The sequence below is a fragment of the Alosa pseudoharengus genome, unplaced genomic scaffold, assembly GCF_046254945.1.
Source record: "Alosa pseudoharengus isolate Yale_2024_CS ecotype anadromous, Long Island Sound unplaced genomic scaffold, YU_APseudo_1.1 YU_APseudo_1.1_scf_4, whole genome shotgun sequence".
In the NCBI taxonomy this organism is placed as follows: Eukaryota; Metazoa; Chordata; class Actinopteri; order Clupeiformes; family Clupeidae; genus Alosa; species Alosa pseudoharengus.
In genome coordinates, this window is record NW_027468774.1 from 31062979 (window position 1) to 31085049 (window position 22071).

The 22071-nt window shown below is 41.9% G+C and overlaps 1 protein-coding gene and 1 long non-coding RNA gene across 3 annotated transcripts in view; both read right to left on the reverse strand.

The window, feature by feature from the left end:
- Positions 1-907: 907 nt before the first annotated feature.
- Positions 908-2370, reverse strand: LOC143103178 (uncharacterized). The gene is made up of 2 exons (XR_012982740.1): positions 2099-2370; positions 908-1500 (listed from the first exon to the last, which is right to left on the reverse strand). It is a non-coding gene; the product is annotated as an uncharacterized LOC143103178 (long non-coding RNA).
- Positions 2371-3946: 1576 nt separating this feature from the next.
- arhgap27l (Rho GTPase activating protein 27, like) overlaps positions 3947-22071 on the reverse strand; it is a 38662-nt gene continuing 20537 nt past the window's right edge. Inside the window, exons 3-19 of one of the 2 annotated variants that reach the window (XM_076265868.1) lie at positions 15975-16448; positions 14446-14646; positions 14119-14199; positions 13447-13584; positions 10920-11009; positions 10684-10746; positions 9694-9761; positions 9274-9361; positions 8844-8945; positions 8339-8434; positions 8144-8207; positions 7673-7819; positions 6483-6581; positions 6113-6190; positions 5398-5532; positions 4998-5103; positions 3947-4636 (exon numbers count right to left, since the gene is read on the reverse strand). In XM_076265868.1, the coding sequence (XP_076121983.1) occupies positions 4459-4636; positions 4998-5103; positions 5398-5532; positions 6113-6190; positions 6483-6581; positions 7673-7819; positions 8144-8207; positions 8339-8434; positions 8844-8945; positions 9274-9361; positions 9694-9761; positions 10684-10746; positions 10920-11009; positions 13447-13584; positions 14119-14199; positions 14446-14646; positions 15975-16448 (2208 nt within the window). In that variant the 3' untranslated portion in view covers positions 3947-4458. The remainder of the gene's footprint in view (positions 4637-4997; positions 5104-5397; positions 5533-6112; positions 6191-6482; positions 6582-7672; positions 7820-8143; positions 8208-8338; positions 8435-8843; positions 8946-9273; positions 9362-9693; positions 9762-10683; positions 10747-10919; positions 11010-13446; positions 13585-14118; positions 14200-14445; positions 14647-15974; positions 16449-22071) is intronic. The other variant, XM_076265869.1, reaches the window with a different exon arrangement.

Genomic DNA, 22071 nt, shown 5'->3' on the forward strand with positions numbered 1-22071 from the left:
TACATTGTCACAGATTTCAGAAAGACTGAGTCGAAAAAAAAAGTTTGGGATTGCCATTAAGCATACTGAAATATTAGAATGTCTGTGAAGATGTAAAGGTAGGCTAAGCGCTCACGTAGGCATTTTGAAAATCAGAGTTAGCCTACAATTCGAGGTTCCTTTATTGTGTGTGAATGTTTTAAGTAGGCCTATGTTAAGTAGGCCTAACTTTTTGAAGAGGGGTTCGGGCAGCTTTCTGAGGAACAGCTTCAGTGACACACATAGGCCTACAACTGTTTTTACTGTATATGTTTGGCTACAGAGGGCATCTGTGATATTTTGGGAGAACACAAATAAACAGGGGGAAAGCGGCTCTTATCAGCAATGTTGATGTCTCTATGAACATAATGCTTCAGGGGTAGATCACTGAATAACACAGAGATTTGCAAACATAAACTCTCTAGCTCTATAGTCATGGTTTTGGCAGTGACACAAATTTTGTTCTGCAAACTTTGCAGCTTCAGTTTGTGTGGTGGCACATCATTGTTTCTAGATTATTGTGCACAGTGATTAGATGTAATATTACCATAGATAGATAGATAGATAGATAGATAGATACTTTATTGATCCCCAGGGGAAATTCAAGGTCTCAGCAGCATACATACAACACAAACACATTCTTTGACAGCAGAAAGAGTAATTAAAGTATATAATATAAAAACACAACTAAGCAATAAGGACAGACATATGCATACTCCAATAGTTATTTCTCCTACTCCAATAGTAGGAGAAAGTGTGATGACTGTCACTGTCAACTGTCATGAATAAAATCCAATTCAAACACTGACATTTTTCAATAGGCTTATTGAAATTTTCAAAATAAAGGCTGAGGTCAAACTGGAGCTATGAAAAACAAACAAACACTGGATTTAACAATGTCTTGACATTTGGAATCCTCATGTCTTTTATTCACACAAATTCAAAAAGATGTTGCCAAACATTTGATCTGCCACATTCAATTGGCAACTCATTAACAAGCAAGCAGCCCATTTCTGTTCCTTATACGCATGTATTGTGGAATAACAATAAAAGGAACTGAAATTATGCTATGAGTTTTCATTCAATAGAATACAGAAAAGTCAGCCATATGCATGACCCAATAATTTATTACATCACACCATATTTACATCATAACTTTGTGTTGAAAATACTATAACAGCATCATGAGTCATGAAGGCTATACAAAATGATGTCAAGGGAGCAATTCCATCTCATTTTTGATAATTCAGGATTCATTTTCAAACGATCACACTCAAAATGGTTTTGTTCTCGCAAGCTGATGACACCTGTAGGCCTATGACCTCAACGCCGGAGATGAAAGTCTGTGGTTGAAACTGTGGTAGGTAAGCCAAAGGTGTTCTTACGAGTTGGGCCCTGATGAGGGACCCCCCATGATGATGCTCTTGAGGTTCTCAGTCTCGCCCTTAATTATATCTGGCTTCGTGTAGTAGGTGTAGGCGACTGGGAAAAACAGTGAAGGACCAGTAAATGACACACAGAAGCAGATACATGAACAAGCAGCATGGCAGTCAATAGGACAGTCTACGTTAAAACAAAACCACAAGCAGCTTACAAAATATGCAACATCTATTTTAAACAGTTCGCTTGCATTAGGCTTTATTTACCACCTGGCAGTGGCAATGGGGCTGGCCAGATAGGCCTACAAAACGTCAGGTCAAACAAGATTGTAGGAGTCGACGTTCCTATGCAGCTGTGCTTGTCTGTGGAAAGGACTAGCCTAGCCTACCACAGACTTAAAATTCCTGTCACAAATGAAGCAGCAGATCAAGTCAACATCTGAAACGACGTTATAATTCATAGGTCAAGTGTAGGTTAGATGTCAACGCAAACGCACGGCAATGCGCATTTTCGGAGCTTGCGCGCCTTTAACATGGTATCAGACGGATACGCAGGCTAAGGTCACAACTTTTCTTTAACTAACTATTCTTTAAGTAGCCAACACGGTCGACAAATGGAACAAACACTGAAGAAATTAAATAGAATTTCAGACGTGTAAGTAAAGTTAAGGCTGGTGTAACGCTGCTATTTTCAAGGATACAAATGCCGACGGCGATGGCCCAAACTCCGAAACCTGCTCTGATTTGTCTGCGGCCTCTAAGCCTCAGCTTTTGTTGCCATTGTTCAAGTTTAAGTCTATTCTCGATCTGTTGTCTGTTTATCTCTGCTCGAGCCTTCTTAGCTTCTTCTCTCGACACGTCTTCCGTACCCATGTTGTCCGACCGCCATTAGACTGTGACGTAATTGCGTTTTCTTTACGCCGTGCAGTATTTGCGCTTTTTAACCAACAGGTGACGCTTTGGTACTCTGCTGGTGTTGTATCCAACAGAAGACTTTGCACTTGTTAAGCTGTGCAGAAAAAAAATCATGTTTTCTTTTTTCTCCTTTTTTGTTGATTTTTTATTACTATCACTGAAGCAGTCTTGGCCAGGGGTCTCTAACCGTTTTTCCTCTAAGAGCTACTCTGACACAATAAAGATGGCCGAGAGCTACCACTGTTTTATACTAGGCTGTGGCATGCATTCTCGTATCTCCACCCAAACTAGTGCAATAATCTTTGTAAGCATTTTAAGGCTCCTTTCATGTTTGTAGACTGTAAGTTTGATTTGATATGAATTTTACCAAGGTTTACCAAGTGATTGTGTTATCAGACTTCTGAACATTTTGGAGAGCTACCCAGAAACAGGAAATCTGATCTGATCTGATCTTGGCCTACTATGTGAATCTCTGTGAAGATTGACAACCATAATCACAATACTACAGAATATGACAAATGGAAAATAAAAAACACAAGTTATACAAATTGTTTCTTTATTTAAAGAACCTTCACAGATAATGTATTTCCTTTTTTATGTACATAGTCAAACAATATTTAAACCAAACCTTTGTTGAGCCAGTTTGTTCTGATTCTATAATGCTTTGCATATAAACACTAACACTGACATAACAGCCAGTCTGTACAGCTACAGTCATATATTAGATGTCTCCATATCTTACAGCCCATAGCTTGCAGTTAAACATTATATTGCTTTATTTACGTAGATTTCACCACCACTTTTTGAAAGTTTGTCAGTATAAAATTCCCATTCCCTTACACAATAAAACAATCGAACAAACAAATGTTCAGGCAGTGGAACATCGTTTTCTGTTTGGCTCCGCAGTAGGTTTTACAGGTTGTGGTCTGAAAATCTGCAGGGACAAAGTGAGCAGTGCTATCCTTTTGACATGAAACCCATAATCATTGTATTTTGGCTGAGTATTACACTATTAGACTATGTTTACTTGCACAGCAATAATCCGACTATTGCCCTTATTGAGAATAAGACAATATTGTGATTATGGTGTTTATGGTGATTCCCATTTACATGTAACACAGCATAGTCCAATTATTACTAGCAAAGACGGTTCATTCTGTGAAAGTTTCTGCACTAATAGGATATTTAAATGCAATTAAGGTGTATACATGCATACAATGCACCTCAATAATGATTAAGATCAGAATACTCCACCTGTCTTAATTTGATTATTGCTTATTCCAACTATGACCTTATTCGGGTTAAGGCAATCAGAAAATCCTGTTTACATGGCAGTGTCTTATTCAGAATATTGTGTTAATTGGGTAAATTTCGGGATATTTATGTCCATGTAAACATATTCACTGTCACTTAAATCCATGCAGCCATAACCACACTGAGCAGTGCATTCTGGTTGCACTCTGTCAGTTCACTCATACCACAAAAGGGAAAGGGAAGGATGATGACATTGCATGACTAGTTTTCCTGCAGGGAGCAGGTGGAACTTGGTCTTGACAGCTTTTTTTTTTAAAAACATCTGCAGTACCAACATGAGAGAGATGTCCAGAGAACAGCTGACCCTGGGGTCCGATCAAGGCCATCCAACCCACAGTCAGTTGCCATCTGGGTGTACATGAACAAGCACGTCTCCGACACAACAGTCACAGGTGTCCACTAAGGGCTGAAGGGGGTGGAGGAGGATTTGAGGCACGTAAAATAAAGACAACAACACATTGAGGCGTCACATAGTTCCAGAATTCTTCTCCCAGGTAAGCACTATTCCGTTCATATGGCGGGGACCATCATCACAGTTTCCACTGACCCCCTACTTTGTGTCATGCCTGACTACCACTGACAGAGAGACAGTCAGTTTTTCCTCACTCTCTCCTCTCTATGGCACACTGTTCTTACAAGGGAAAAGGACACAGAGAGAAAGAAAAGAAAGAAAGAGATGGAGAGAGAGACCAATACAGTGAGTGAGAAAGACAGACAGAGGGAGAGACAGAGAAAAGTGACTGTGTGTGTGTATGTGTGGGGGCTTTCTGGGGGTGTCATGAGGGTATAGTGGAGGAGCCAGAGGGAGAGGGGTCTGGGGTCATGGTGGGCCTCATCTGGGCTTAAACACCTCCTCAAACTCATTGAGGATGAGCTCCACAATCTGGTTCTGGAAGACCATGTGCACGGTGATGTTGGCCGACTCCGTCTGGGGCCGCAGTAACGTGGGACCAAACACAATCGCTGTGCTTTGGACTGACATTCGGTTCGACTCGCCACTTTCTATCACTCTGGAGGGGAGAGAGAAAGAGAAAGTGTGGTGTGTGAGAGAGAGAGAGACCCAGAAATGTAAAGAACAAGAAGGAGGCATATAGAGAGAATAGGTTGATAATATAACTGCTATACATTTAGTCCATATAGTTGAATAAAAATATGTTTTTAGACAACGAGGGCATTTACAGATATCATTTAATTACAAATCTAATGTGTGAAATTCCACTCTCTGCCTCCCCTTGTTGGTCTTGACCTCATCAAGCTACTCTACATTTTTGATGCATCTCAACATTACATTTTAAGCATGACCATGGCCAAAAGACTATCTAGGCCAGAGACACAGCAGACACGGTCCCAGACACAGCAGGGATCACTCACCTGCGCAGGTGTTTGAAGAGGACCTCCATGGTGTTGTGGTTAGGTAGAGGGAGGGAGCGCACCAGGTCCTGCATATAGGAGACCTTCTGATTGTAGTCACTGATTTCTGCAGAAAAGAAAAATAATCATGAATCCAGACTTGTGTATATGGCAGAGACAAGCAGGTAAACCTGAGCACATTGTATGTTGCTTTCACATTGTTGTTGAAATTTAAAAGGACTATGTGAAGTGCTGACGTTTTACCATAACTTGAAAGGGTGATGAAAGTATATTATGAAAGGGTGATGTATGAAAGTATATTATGAAAGGGTGATGTATGAAAGTGTGTGTGTGTGTGTGTGTGTGTGTGTGTGTGTGTGTGTGTGTGTGTGTGTCTTTTTAAGTATACGTGTGTACTGACTGATGGCAGCGATGAACTTGTCAAAGAAGCTGAAAGGGAAGAGGGGCTCGGGTAGTTCTCGGAGGAAAAGCTTCAGCGCTCCGGTGATGACGTGGATCTCCTCCCACTGCCCATCCTCTAGGTCCAGACTCTCATCTACATGCACACAAACACAGAGGGAACACACACGTTAAGAATGGACACTGTGTGGGGGGGAATACTGGACAAAAATAAACAATCATTATGGCTGAATTTGTACAGAATCTATGTGTACTGATTATGTACATGCACTAACTAACCAATGCAATGCAATTTCAGGGTGATTCTGAAGGAGCTGATAGGGTAATCTTTCATATTGCTTGATATTTATAGGGCAGCCATGGCCTACTGGTTAACGCTTCGGACTTGTAACCGGAGGGTTGCTGGTTCGAACTCCGACCAGTAGGCACGGCTGAAGTGCCCTTGAGCAAGGCACCTAACCCCTCACTGCTCCCCGAGCGCCGCTGTTGTTGCAGGCAGCTCACTGCGCCGGGATTAGTGTGTGCTTCACCTCACTGTGTGTTCACTGTGTGCTGAGTGTGTTTCACTAATTCACGGATTGGGATAAATGAGACCAAATTTCCCTCACGGGATCAAAAGAGTATATATACACTTACTTACTTATTCATATACAATAAATAAAAATAACAAAAAAGAGAAAGAAATTATGCATTACAAGGTGAAGTTTCTTACTCACCGTGGTCTGCTTTGTGCCGTAGTCTCTGAATGACGGCAAGGTTGCCACTGACCCTGTAGATTCCATCAACATCAAGACCTGGAGAGCAACATTAGACACGTTCCTTTCAGTCACGAAGAGAAACTAATTCCTCAATGTCTACTGGTATGTACATCATACAGCACGTGAAAACAACACATATCTAATCACAAAGTTGTAAAAGTTCTACAGATCGACTACCTATTATACGACACAATTACAGCTGTGCACAGATTTAAATGGCTACATGTCATTATTTGTAGACTACAGCCCGTATTTCATATTTTGCTGTTTGGCTCGTAAGAAGTGACCCAGTCCACATCACTGGACACTGAGAGAAATAAGCGCCCACCTCTCCTCTCCACTGCCTTTATGCACTTTTCCAAGAACCGTGGAACGGTGGTGTTCTCTCGGTGGCACAGGGTATCCAGGTGACATCCAAACACAGCATCTGTGTTTGTGTGTGTGTGTGTGTGTGGAGAGAAGAGAAGAGGGGAAGGAGGATGTGAGATAACAAACACTTAAAACATGATCTTAGTTGCAATGTCATAACATCCACTTAGGCAATAGTAACGGAGTTCACTACCTTGGCCTCAGAGAAAGAAAAGGCAGGTAGAGGGAAGAAGATTAGAAGAAAGAGATGTAGATTGTGTTTCAAGAGTGTTTCATTATTTTCGTGGATGGAGTTCATACTAGTCCCAATACACTGCTCAAAAATCATTGTTTGGTTATGAACACAGGCGAAACTGTTATGAGGCGATTGTTTGATTTTGCTGTCAGACATTCTGTGAGTGTAGATTGAGAAAGGAGAAAAGTTGAACAGTGTATATTGGTGGGAGTGGTAGGGTTGATAGTCTTAAGATAATTATCTATCAGACCACTGATACAGTGTTAGACTTACACTTGGGAAAATCCTATACTGAGACATTCGAAATGATGACGTTACAATCCATGTCACCATATTTCAAATGGTTAAGTAACTTTCTCTTTGCAGCTTGAGGGTGAAGTGTGGGTGGGGTGGGGAATGTCCCTTGTCTGATTAGTGAAAGGAGTTCATCCCCTTCATCATAACAACACTCAGTCAGTGAAACCCCACATGAAGAGGAAAGTGAAAATGAAATAGCAGGTGAAGGGAGAAGTACACACAGGTGTGTTTACATACCTAACCTGTGACATAGCAACCATGGTTTGTTGATGACTTAATTGTCTGAGCATCGTCATAAACCCACATTTGACACACCCACTAACCCAGAGCCTAATGATTAACTGATAAATGGTTTCAAAGACACAACAAAAACACCTTGAGCCTGCTGATATCTATATCTATCTATCTCTATGTTTGTATACAGAATGCTTCATATAAGAGCTTGACTTATATGATGCTCTGTAGTGATGTACTCATAATAACACACTAAATGACGCCAAGACTCACAGGGACATGGCATCAATGAATGAGTGTAAAGACAGACTGTAGGATGGGATGTTGAGGATTACATTCCTGACAGACAGTAAAGACAGGTTTAAGTGGTGTCTCTAACTCACCCTTAATGTAGCCCTTCTCCTTGACCGCCTGCAGCGTGGGTCGCCTCTGCAGGAACTTCCGCAGCTTGGTTCTGACCCGGCCCTGATCCGAGTCCCCGCTGACGCTGACGCTGGCGCTGGTACTGGTACTGGTGCTGCTGCGAACAGCTGTTAGCGTGGCAGACATAATGGTTTTGTTCAAAATAGCAAAAACAAAACATTTTTATGTTTGTATGTGTGTGTATGTGTTTGTACTGATGTGTGTGTGTGTGCATTTGCGGGGTGTGTGTGTGTGTGCGTGTGTGTGTGTGTGTGTGTGTATGTTGTACACACACATAACACTATGTAGGAGCAAAGTGTATTTGTATTTAAATCACATTCAGTACAGTGTGTGTGTGTGTGTGTGTGTGTGTGTGTTATAGCCACAGATCCCTTTTGAGTCATTTGTATCTGTGTAAAAGTGAACTTCCATGCTCCATCTGTCAGACTCACATCTCTTTCTGTCTTTGTCATTCTCTAAATCCTCCTCCTCCTCTTCTGAGACGTGACTTTGTTCCTGGGACACAGAATCACAGGATTAACTCACACATAAAACAAAACTCACACCAAAACGACAGCCCAGTTGTACTGGCATCTCTCCAGCGGAGTACCAGCAACCTACAGTAGAGGGCGCTGCATGCCACTCACCTGTCTGATGGCGTCCAGAATAACCTTGTGCCAATCGGTGATGATGCTGTCAGTGTCGTACTGAATGAGGTACTCAGACCCATTACGAGTCTTCAGCTGTCCAAAATATAATAAGTTAATACTATGTCAACATGTTTGGTTTAGTCTAGTTTAATTACAATGGTCTGACCCTGGTCTGTAGCTTGTTCAAACTATGCCAATGTATTGAGGTTTAATTACTAGGGCACCTTCCTTCTGGTAAATTGTAGTCATTGAGATCACTAATACTAACAGGAAATTATGATAAGAATGATTAAGACACTATTATGCTATGTAGCTTAGGTATTTCTGACATTGCATATGATAAAAGGCAAGCAAACATGCTATCTTTAGATGAAAGGTCATTCATAATCAGACGGATAATGCAACACTAGCATACAAAGTCACTTTAAACATCTTTCTCATATGAGAAGCCACAGTCTGCAGAGAAACGTCTTACTGAGAACTTTTGGTTGAGAAAACAAACCTCCAGAACGTTCTTCTTGCTGGATTTATCTCTAGACGCCCAAAGGACAGAAGCCCCCCTTAGTTCAACAGTGTACTCAGGGACGATCTGGTTCGATTTGCTCTGAGAGGGTCAGAATATACAGATTTCATCTTAGTCACCACTTCAGTATGACCTCTGTCAATTGTTGGGCTTCAAAGGGGAGAATGTCTTCTGCAATAAGCCTCTCTAGATTCTTTGAGGATGAGGCTTCCAACAAATTTAAAACAGTTACAAAGCTTACAAGTTACAAGAGACCCTTAATCAAAAGGTTCATTGGATAACCTTAAAATGGTTTTCTAGAAAAGAGCAAAAGAACCAAGAACGTATGACTGTACTTCCACAATCCACATTCACATCCACTGAACATATTAACTTAGTGGGAATATTGCTTGGTGGGAGGATTGCTTACAGAAGGTCCTGATGGGGCTGATTTGGGATCTTTATGGAATGTCAGGATACCACCATGGAGAACCGTCCAGGACTGAGACCAGTTCTTCCTGGAATAGTGAACAAAGTCCAAGGAAACAGGTATAAGACAACAGGTCTAATATAATGCTATAATACTGAGTGTCCTTACAATTAATTAAACAAACAATATTAGCCTGTGCATTTTACGTCAAAATGTATGTTTGTCATCAACCTTATGCCTACACCCCCAACCAAATCCTAATATTAACCCCAAGAACATATTCTTATAAACTTTACTATCATAACAACTACATTATGTTCATCAATTCATTAAGTAGTAAGTTTTCTTACTTTGGATATCACCTTTGCTATTTTAAGTGCAAGTTCAAGAGTGTTGTGTTGACCAAAGTTTCAAGATTACCTGAGTTTCTTTCCGCAGTCAACCACTTTGGTTTTGTTGAGAATTCCAGCTTTTTCCAGCAGGTGGCCCTATAAGACAGAGGACCAGAGAAGTCAGAGCCTGAGACAGGTCACACTATGGGCATTTAAGGCCGACCCAATTTCAACTCAGGAAAGAGGAAATCCTGGAGAAGATTTTTATCAAGGTGAAACAGAGAAAGAAAGGAAGAACTGCACCTCTGAAGAGGACCAAGGTTAGTAAGGACAAAAACCCAGTTATGTCTACATATACTTTGAATTGAACCAAGGTTAGTAAGGACAAAAACCCAGTTATGTCTGCATATACTTTGAATTGAACCAAGGTTAGTAAGGACAAAAACCCAGTTATGTCTGCATATACTTTGAATTGAACCAAGGTTAGTAAGGACAAAAACACAGTTATGTCTGCATATACTTTGAATTGAACCAAGGTTAGTAAGGACAAAAACCCAGTTATGTCTGCATATACTTTGAATTGAACCAAGGTTAGTAAAGACAAAAACTCAATTATGCCTGCATGTACCAGACTTTCACCACCGGTAAGACACCCGTTACTCAACAAGTTCTTCAGTTCTTGTAACAATCCAGTAGTTCACTCTACAGAAGACCCACAGTTGGTTCTGTAATCTAACTGTGTTGTAGACATTTACATTTAGAAATACACCCAAGAGAAAAACATTCAGAAGAAGAGTTACCATCAGAACACCATCTCCCAGCAAACCCACCATGTTGCTCCCATAATGTGGGCTCTGAACAGGTGGCAAGCACATGAAGCCCTGCCGTCATAAGGGACTAATTCATGTGGACTAGAGATTGTACAGACATGCACAGTCCTCGGTCAAAAACTGACCCCAAAGTTTAGTATGAAAAAAACTGATATTCTAAATGAAAACAAAACACCCAAAGGTCCCTACACCACGGAATGGAAAATATATCCTGCCCAAAGCCATGGGCTATTTGAGCGAACACCCACTTGATAAATCTGCGAGTTTATGCTCGTATTGGACAAGTTTCTCCACAGTCTGACTCTACCATCCTTTAGGACACAAAAAAACAGAAGCCTGGCATGAACACAGGAATGATGATATCAAAGGATTACGTGGCAGGTAGAGTTGATGAGGTGGACACGATGGATGGGTATGTGCGTGTGTGTGTGTGTGTGTGTGTGTGTGTGTGTGTGTGTGTGTGTGTGTGTTTAGTATTACATACATGATGGGGCATCTCTGGAGAATTCCCTGAGCTGGCTGAGGCATCACTGGCATAGTCAGAAACATGTCTCCGGTGGGATGGAAAGAACTTCTGAGCAGGACACAAGAGATACACAGAGCACTGGTCAAACATAGGGCTCACTACAGTTACACAGCATGTACTAAGAACACCAACATTCTCTGAAATATAGTTAAGAATTTTAAGAGAACTAGATTCTAGAACTTATACTAGTGAATACTTCAGCTCTTCTGAACACGGTTCTAAAGTAGCATATTAAAGACTCTTAAAGGAAAATTCCGGTTTTTAGTACTTTTAGGCCCTTTTCTGGTTTGTTTTGGATGAACTAGAGTGGTGGACACCGAAATTTTGACGATTGGTCCCGTCTCGACTTTTCTGACTCGTTTTGAATCGCCTTTGACTTCTCAGGGTGGCTGGCAATGGGCATACTGTAGTAGGCTACTCAAACATGTCCTAAAACAACCCTTAACGTTCGTTTTCAAAACTGTGCAACTCACCGAGTGGTTAGTGGTGTTCGTTGATTATTAAAAACAAATATATCGGCGCAATGTATGATTTCAATCCAGTTATTTGCTATTGTGGAACTATTTCAGACACCTCACAACCGCGTATAAACTTCCGCTCAATATTTGAACCTGAAGCATAGACGGTGGCGCAGTAATATTAACTGCGTCTTCCAACAGAAATCAATGGGATTTTACAAAATGCCAAATAAAACACGACAGAAACTGTATTTCGCTACGCTACTTGTTTTGGAACATCAACGAACACCACTAACCACTTGATTTCTGTTGGAAGACTCATTGCACGTTAATATTACTGCGCCACCGTCTATGCTTCAGGTTCAAATATTGAGCGGAAGTTTATACGCGGTTGTGAGGTGTCTGAAATAGTTCCACAATAGCAAATAACTGGATTGAAATCATACATTGCGCCGATATATTTGTTTTTAATGATCAACGAACACCACTAACCACTCGGTGAGTTGCACAGTTTTGAAAACGAACGTTAAGGGTTGTTTTAGGACATGTTTGAGTAGCCTACTACAGTATGCCCATTGCCAGCCACCCTGAGAAGTCAAAGGCGATTCAAAACGAGTCAGAAAAATCGAGACAGGACCAATCGTCAAAATTTCGGTGTCCACCACTCTAGTTCATCCAAAACAAACCAGAAAAGGGCCTTAAAGTGCTAAAAACCGGAATTTTCCTTTAAAATAGAATCTGTAATGATCCTCTCAAAATATAAATAACATGAATCAAATGAACTGAACCTGCATCTAAGGAGCTTTCTGAATCTGGTCTTATTTCACAGACTAGCATGAAGGTCTTACTCCCAGCCATTCTGTAAACCACAGACGCTTAACCCTAATAACTCCACTATGTCATCCTGCGTGAAGGCCCTTTGGCAATGTATGTGTGGGTGTTTGGGGGGGGGGGTGTAGTAATGGCAGGTGTTTCCCTCTCCTGTGATGAGGTCAGTACGCGGTCAGGGCTCTCACCGCAAATAAAAACCATGAGCTGAAGCAGGGGAAGGAAGGCAGTCTGCCATGCCACTCCACCACAGCACGGAAAAAGAGCATTACTCATGGCTGAGGGACAGATGCCCAGATGGACGGACGGATGGACGGACACAGTGTTCCACATCCGGCGCTGAGTAGCTCCAGGGGCATGTTCTCACTGTAAACCCTACTCACTCATACACTCAGATCCTGCTTCACCTATAAAACTTTACTATCCTGCCACTGTCAGCTGTTTACAGGGCAATCTGAAGCAGCAGATGAAGGTTGTGCCTGGGGTTGGAAGTGAACTTTTAGAAATGTGAACCACTGACCAGCCACTGACAGATAAACGGTCAAATTCACCAGCCACCAATCATTATTTTGTATCCGAAATCTGTGCATCCGTGCTGCCTTTTTCTAGCCTGACGAGCCAGACCCACATTAAAATGTAGGGTCTGGGCACTCACCGTTCGCAGTGCTCAGTCCGAGGGGCGGGATAATCGGTTGTCTTTCAAATTCCCTCTGCATGCAATAGGACAGCGCTACGAGTCCCATGCATTTCCCACCAGCGGAGCTAGTTCGCTAGTTCAAACTTTTGCCAACTTAATAAAAGCTTAATTCGTGTCACACTGTTCGCCAACAGCAACATCTATTTTATATGTTTTCAAATAGCAGGGAATTCAAGCCAAACCGTTGCAACTCTGCCATCAATCATTATGTTAAGCCCGCCTAACGACTTTATACACGATTTGATTGGCCTGATAGAAGTTTAATTTTTCGAGCTCACAAGCCAACGGAGAGTTGCTAGACTAGCCCTGGCAGCAAATGTAATTTGCTGCCGCTAGGGTGCGTCTAGATTTCTAGGCTAGCCTTTTTCCTCTCTGTTTCCTTCATTTGGAAGCAGCAAAGGTACTGTGAGTTTAGTGCTTGTTGAGTAGTGAGTGTAAGCATGGTTATGTTCTCCTGAAATAAGTGCTTCAGAACCAGAGTGGGGTCGAGATGGCCACTCACCGTGTCGTCTGCAGGTGGGATTACTATCGGGCCAATGGTGTTCCTCCAGTTCTTAAGAACCGGTGTTCCCTCCTGGTCCACTCCGTTGCCCACAGCCGGCTGGCTGGGGGAAGCTGGCGCCTGTGGAGCCTGTGAAACCTGAGGAGATTATGAGATGATGAAGAGTCTTATTAGGTTAAATTCAAGCATACATGTATACATATGACATGTATACATATGACATGAACTAAATGTCCATTTTTGTCTACACAGATTACAGATTCAATTGAAAAGACACCCAGACTATGCAAGAATCTTGTGTGACTAAAACGTATTATTGCGATGTTTATCAACTCTTTGCCAGAGTAAGACATTGACAATAATAATACTAGACATTCCATCCTTTGCCATGCTTCCAAAGTTAGTGTCTATTCCGAGAATGTTTAATAAATAAGTGTCTCTTGAAAACAATTACCATTATTGGACCGATCTAAAGCTTGTGTTGTTGCTAGATATTGAGTCTGTTTTTATGCATGCCACATGTGCTGTTGTTGCTTTGCTGTTGGTTTTTAATATGCCAGACATAATATGCCAACACTGGATACACTAAATCACACACACACACACACACACACACACACACACACACACACACACAGACACAGACACACACACACACACACACACACACACCTCTGGAAGGGTCCACTGCGACTTTGATCCATCTCTCAGGTAGTAGTAGGTTTTCCCATTTTTATCTTTAGATTGGAACCACTATTGAACAAATAAACAGCAAAGTAATTAGATTGAGATGGCATATACAACACCTATTACCCTTCTTAAAACTTCCCGCATGCTCTACTTTGTAAACACCTTGTATTGCCACAGTGCATGAAAGGCGCTATACAAATAAACACATTCATTGGGTAAAGCTCATAATTACATGCAGCAGCAATTCCTAGACAAATTCCCTAGACAAATTGTCAATTCCCAGGCAGAAGTCCTGAACAGAACTCTCACCTGCTCCTGGGTCCGGTCACTGGTGAAGACGGTCTTGCCGTCCGGCTGCTGGTTGCGGGTCCAGCCTACAGGGACGCTGGGCTCCAGGTTGGGCCTGGGGATGACCATGCGCTTGATGGAGGGGACGTCCCGCCCAAAGACCGGTGGGGACAGAGGGTCCTCCGGCTCCTCAGTGGGGTAATCCTCCTCAGGCAGAGGGGGCTGCTCACATGGGAGGCAGAAACAAGAGATGGAATGGAGGTCAAACCGATTCTATCAAACTTGTTGTTACGACAGAAACATATTTCAGTGAACTAAAGCTCTTTCATCATGCCGCTTAGCCAAACTAGAGAGGTCAAGGGGTCAAGAGGTCAAGTTTCCTCTTCGAAACGAGATGTGTACACAGCAGAGCTAAAAACAATGAGATACTTGAAAGGTTTCAATCCAATAAGGTTTATCCAATTTGTACCCACAGAAGAACATGAGTATAAAGGTTTTATGGTAACACTTTACTTGACAGTATCGACATAGGAGTGACATGACACGGTCATGAACACATGACAATGTCATGACACATGAACCCTAACCCTAACCTCTAACCCTAACTCTAACCCTAAACCTAACGTTATTCCTAACCCTAACTTGTTATGACAAAACCCGAATGACACTTAATGACATAGTTTATGTCATAAACGTTTATGACTTGTTTATGACACATGACAGTGTCATGTCACTCTTATGTCAATACTGTCAAGTAAAGTGTAACCGGTTTTATTTACTCATTTTAAAATATATTACCTATCTAGGGATGTAACGATTACTGGTATAATGGTAAACCGCGATAAAAATGTTGACGATAATAATTACCGTTTTCATTTCAAACATCATGATTATCACTGTTGATTACCGTGGTGTGGAAACCGTGTGTTTAATCTTTCCCAGCTTCATCCGAGCCTGCTTTTGACATATAGTAGGCCTGGTACAATGGAACAAAACTGGTACCCTACTGATTCTGTTGTCTAATTGATGGTTTTAACTACGATTCGGATTAGGCTACACCTGATTTTAAAAGGCGGAACTTTTTCACCGCAAAATGTGCACTGTATCATGTAGCCACTCTGCGTCTTTTTATGTTCACGTTCACATTAAATCCATTCCACTCACGTTATCAGGAGAATACAGTAGCCTAAAGTTTTATTTTGAACACTCACTTTGGTCTCACTCATTGCATCCAAATAACAGAAATAGCCAACTCCAAGTTATGGTAGGGTAAGTTAAGCTATAAGCACATAGCCAATTAAACATGAAGAAAAAAGTGAACGGGACACTTTTTGAAACTATTTCAGCTTGTGTAGGCCTATCAGTGCTTTCTGAACATATTGAACACACTTTTAGAAATACCGTGATTATACCGAAAACCTTGATAATTTTGGTCACTATAACCGTGAGGTTAAATTTTCATATCGTTACATCCCTATACCTATCCCAGGTAGCACTTAAGAGCATCTTGAGCATCTTAAGAACAGCTTAAGTAGGAGTAGGAGTCTTACCGGTCCATCGCTATGCTGTCTTTGCAGACTCTGGTTCTCCCCAGGCGGCGAGGCAGGGGAGGTGGGGGAGGCAGGGGAGAGGGCATTGGGGGCTACCCAGGTCGTCTCCTTGGAGGTGGAGTTGTAGTAGTAATGATGGCCGGTGGACTCGTCCAGTAGCTGCTCCCAGTCCGAGCCCCTGGAGGAGGTGGAGGAGGCGGCGGAGAGGGGCGAGGCCAGCGAATCCATGCCTGGCCCGGGGAGCGGGCTGTGGGGGATCTCCCACGTGCTCTGCCCCGTCAATGGCTGGTAGAAGAAGTCTTTGCCGCTGTCTTTATCAGTGTGCACCTCCCATCCCTCCACGGACAGCGAGGGGAGTGGCGGAACACCGGGCAACGAGGAAGAGGAGGAGACCGCCGGTGGGGCACGCGGTGTAGTCTTCTTCAGGTCGGTCACGTTGGCGTACACAGCTGTGGTGGGGTTCTCATTCTCTGCCTGTGGAAAAGACATGTCAAGGTCAGTCATGTTATGCAGTGCTATCCGCCATCAAAGGTCATTTTTCCAGTTAGGATAGACCAGCGTGATCCCATTTTTTTGTTTCTTCATTGGAAACAACTGAAAAAAGACACTAGTGCTCCAAAAAAAGAAAAGAAAAATGATGCTATGGACACTTTCCCTAAGGTTAATGGGTATCCAACCAGTTCCATTGTTTTATGTAGTAGATTAACTTTTCTGGTGGTTTGCCATCATTTATTCCATCTTTGTTTTTCTTAAATTATGATATGAAGTAGATAATAATAAATGAGACCAGTTCTGAGAGCCTGTGTTGTGGGAATCTTAAAGGAAAGTAAAAATGCAAATCAGTAATTGGCAACATTCACATTGAACACATGCAGAAGAAATGTTGATGTCCACACACTGATTTAAACAGTCAAACTGAAACACATGCAAAATACATGTAGCATAAACGATAATGATTTGAACAATTTTTCAAGTTCACAAAAAGAATGCAGATAACTGTTCTTTTCATGTAATGTTAAAGGTGCTCTAAGCGATGCTGGGCAACGTCACTTCTGTTGACTTTCAAACAAAACAGAGAGCTAGATCGCTACTTCCTCCCCCTCCCTCCCATGCTGCTCCCTGGCAATTTAAACTCTCCTACACGCGCATCTCGTCTGTGATTTGCTGGAACAGTTTGTTGTGTTTTCATGGGCTAGGTTTGCCCAGGTTGTTTTTGTTGCCGTTCTTGGAGCCTGGGCTGTCCACAGAGATCGCTTTTTTTTTACAGTGTATTCAGGACACAGACAGATAGTGGTTGGTTAGGTGCTGTTTGCAGTAAGTGACATAAAATGTTTTAGCCTAAAAAACACGTAGCATCGCTTAGAGCACCTTTAAAGTATTAGGACCTAATCAGGTCCACCATAGTGCCTCGGAGAGGCTTGTGCTGGCAGTCATGGGAATCAGAGCAGGACACACTGCCCTGGGGGGACCACCAAGCCTCTGTGCCTCTTTCCCACACCAAACAAAGCCCAGTTGAGGGATAGGGTAACAGTCAAACAAACAGCCCACTCCTTCTCCTCTCTCCCTCTCTAAATCCCTCCTTTTTTCTTGCTCGTGGACCAAGACCTTTTTCAGAGACCCTGCTTGTTGCAGGTACACCGTCATTACTAATGCTGTTTTGAACAACTGTGTAAACTCTAAAACAAGTTCATGAGCCGAAGGATAACCTTCTCTACTATAACTACTGCAGAACAACTTCACTGCAGTAGCTCCACTCTTCATTCTAGTAGAAAGCTACAGCAAACTGTCACTGTTGCGTAATGACAGAGGGCTCTGAAGTCAAATGATCCGCAAGCCTTACTACACCTGGGCTACACTGGGCAAGTAACTGAACCGTTCCGTTTGCGTAGCGTAAAAATAGTTTTAGAAGACTGGTTTAATTATGACAGCCGCGCAGCGAAGCTTGAGCATCTTTTTTCTTTTTCTTTTTCGCATGTCCAAATTTCCGTCAAGGATTCCCGGGACACTGAAAGACCGGGGTACATGAAACTTGGTGGGCATGTAGCCCCATATAGATTGCATGGAACCATCATTTTTCGTTTTGATCTGTAGCCCCCCCCCCCCCGCTGGACTGAACCCCCTGAAAGGAGGGTAGGGCAGACACAGTTTTCTGTGAATATCTAGAGAACCGTAGGGTTTAGGAAGACCACCTTTTTTTGTATGTTGATCTTAAGAGGCCATGTCAATCCATTCCATAACCACTCATTTCATGTATAGCGCCACCTAGTTAAAAACAAAAAAGTAAAAATGAGGTGTTGTAATCGCAGGTATCTGTGACCTAACATGGTCAAAACTGCATGAAATTGGAAGTGTAGGATCATTATGACACCCTCTGAAGGCACACCAAGTTTCGTGGAATTCCGTTCATGGGGGGCCATACAATAAATTAATTTATGTTAATGTACACCAACTGGCCTGTAGGTGGCCGGACACAGTTTTCTGTGAATATCTCGAGAACCGTAGGGCCTAGGAGGACCACCTTTTTTTTGTATGTTGGTCTTAAGGGGCCATGTCAACCCATCCCATTACCACTTATTTCATGTATAGCGCCACCTAGTTAAAAATTAAAAAGCAAAAAATTAGGTGTACAATATCTCTGGCTAACATGGTCAAAACTGCACGAAATTGAAAGCGTAGGATCATTATGACACCCTCCTAATGCATGCCAAGTTTCGTGGACTTTCGTTCATGGGGGGCCATACAATAAATTAATTTATGTGTACATTTAGTGATCGTACACCAACAGAGTTTTCTGTTAATATCTTGAGAACCGTAGGGCCTAGGATGACCCATTTTTTGCGTATGTTTGCCTCCAGGGGTCATGTTAACCCATTCCATATGCACACATGTGCATAAATAGATATTCACACACAAACACACATACAAGCACACCCACAAGCACATGGACACACACACACACACACACACACACACACACACACACACACACACACACACACACACACACACACACACACACACACACACACAAACATAAACACGTACACGCACATAGGCACACAATTAAAGAATTTCTCAGAATTATGAACAGGCAAGATGGGGGTGGGGTTGTATAAAATGTTTTTACATGTGAAATCTATGAACTAATCATGTTTTGGTACTTGTTGTCTAGCAGATACCAGTGAGAATTGAGTGTGCATAATGCAATTCAGTTTTTACTTTATTTATGTATACAAACATAAAGACATACACACATGCGCACACACACACACACACACACACACACACACACAAAAACACACACACACTACTCATGCACACATGCACACACACATACATGCACACACACGACACGCACAAACACGCACACAAACACATAAACACACATACACACACACACACACATGCACCCACACATACAAATACACCTACAAACAAACGCACACACACACACACACACTCACACACAAAAAAACACACACAAAACACATATACACAAAAACAACCACACACTCTGCACACACTCAATTACAAACACACAAAAAAGTAACAAAGTAGGAAATGAAACACAATTTGACAAGCGTGACTTTTTCTGGAAAAAATGTGCTGGACTGGGCGGCGGTCATATTTTGTACCGCACTGCGGTACATCTAGTTTTTTTGAAGCGTAGGCGCCGCGCTCACGTCTGGTGTAGGGTCCATTGATTATGGTGGAGGCTAATTGTTGCAACAGACGCCAAGCGAATGGAACGCATCAGTTATGTGCCCCGTGTAGCCTCCCTATTATACCTCATACACGGCTCCCACTCTCCCAATAAGTGAACCTGTGTGCACTGGAGAAACACACCTGTAAATGTTGGCAGCACCACAACACATTCAGCCAATAAATACTGTGGGTCTGTGGAGACCTGAATGCCTACTGTGGATAAAACACCCGTTTGGCTATGACATTCAAGGTCAATTTCCTGTATATGGATTAATGGATGCATTAAAAGCCATTAAAAACTTTTAGCCTCTAATCCATGTAAGGGGAACTGGTCGTTAGTGTTTATCAGAAATGCACACCATTATTGGAAAAACTTCTTAAATTTGGCCACAAAAGTGCCTAGCTAGGGTCTTTCCTCTCCAGAGCATGTTCCTTGAGTAAGAGGAAATGAAGGAAGTGGAGAAAGAAGCCACTGTAAACATGAAGGAAAGGCTGTCTACAGCAAGCACAAGCCAGGGAACACAACTGCAATTCCATTCGCTATACAAGCCAGGGAGCACAAACTCATACCCTAATAATATACAGGCCAGGATACTAAATAATCAATCAACAACGTGTGGGAGCACACACACAAGCAGGTGGTTTGAAAAGTATGTAGACAAGGAGTATGATCCACAGATGAAGAACATTAAGAATTCTATAAGATCTAATAGGCTCACCAGAACTAAATCCACCATATTCAGGATAAAGAAGATACTGGGTATACGAGAGAATGAGTATAAAGCAATGTATCATCATTGTAGACATTTAACCAGAATAAACATATTGTGCCACTCTGCAGTACTTGGTTTCAAAATTCAAAATTAAAAGTCTGTGTAACTGTGAACACACAGAATTCTCAAAGACCATGCCCAGATTAAGAGGCAGACAGTAGCCACCATAGATATATATACCTATGTATATCTATGGTAGCCATCTTGTATGGAAACTTCAGATCCGATTAGAAACGGAATAACGGCTCAATCGGAATAAAAATTCTCATATAAACACCTCAATCAGAATAAAAAGGCTTGATCCAATCAGAATTTTAATTGGAATGAAATAGGTGGTGTAGTCAGTTCCTATTCCTATCCTTGAATTTCCCCTGGGGATCAATAACGTATCTATCTATCTATCTATCTATCTATCTATCTATCTATCTATCTATCTATTCCGATTGAACAGCCATGTAAACGGTCAATTGGATTGCCTGCTGTTTCTTCTAAAGGAAAAGTAGGCACAGTGTTGCCACAGTTACCTTGAAAAAGTAATCTGATTACTGATTACTGATTACTCCTTTAAAAAGTAACTTAGTTACTTTACTGATTACTTGATTTTAAAAGTAACTATGTTAGATTACAAGTTACTTTATTAGTTACTTTCAGCAGCTGCCGACAACACCCCCAACGCCTCAACATAAAAATGATAACCGGTTTTGCCAATACTCACTATACTGGAAGTGCATTTTAACAGTAGATGTCCCAGACATCCCAACCTAACCTACTTAGATACTGAAATTCAGATGTTTGTTCAATAATGTCTAAGTACACCAAATAAGGAAGGCCTATTGATAGAAATTGTTATAGTAAAATATGTAGATTTTTTTTCATGTAGCCTTGGCAACTAGCCATCTTGTAGCCTATAGGCCTGAGTAATATGCAAATGAAATTACACTTGTTAAACTCACCTCAACAAGTCTTTTGCAATCATTTAACCCGCCGTGAGCAATGCTAAAGTTGCTGTTACAAACAGTGCAGTGTGCAAGATTATCATTATGTTTTAATCTTTTGAGACAATTGGGTGCACTTTTGTGTAGTCTGATGTGAAATGGGTCTTAAATCTTCCTTTTTGAGGGGCACTGACGCTGCCATGACACTTCTGTTCCTAGATACACTGACTGAACTGATTAATTATGTTTGGGAGAAAAGAGATATAAGCACTTACACTGAAAACGGATTGGTTGATTTAGCAAAACAGACCAGGATGCTCTCTGTCTTGGATGCGCTTCAGTCAGAAACGCACCACTCCTCTCTCTCTCCCTCTCCTTTGTGTGCGCATTAAGCTATGCACACGCAATTTGAAGCAAAGATTCTATCTTTGATTTGAAGTCCGGTCTGGCTTGCGTGCTCTTGTTCGCTCTAGGTTCCGGGAGATTTTATGTAATTTGCGGGCGTCAGGAAGCCGCTATCAATATGTGGGAGACTCCCAAAAGTTCGGGAGACTTGGGATGTCTAGCTAGACAGCACTTTGTCGCCAGCACAGAATGTACAATGTACCTTAATGTTGTCATGTTTAGCTGACACAAACTCAAAGTAATGACTGATGAAATGTGCATCTCTCTCTCTCTCCCTCC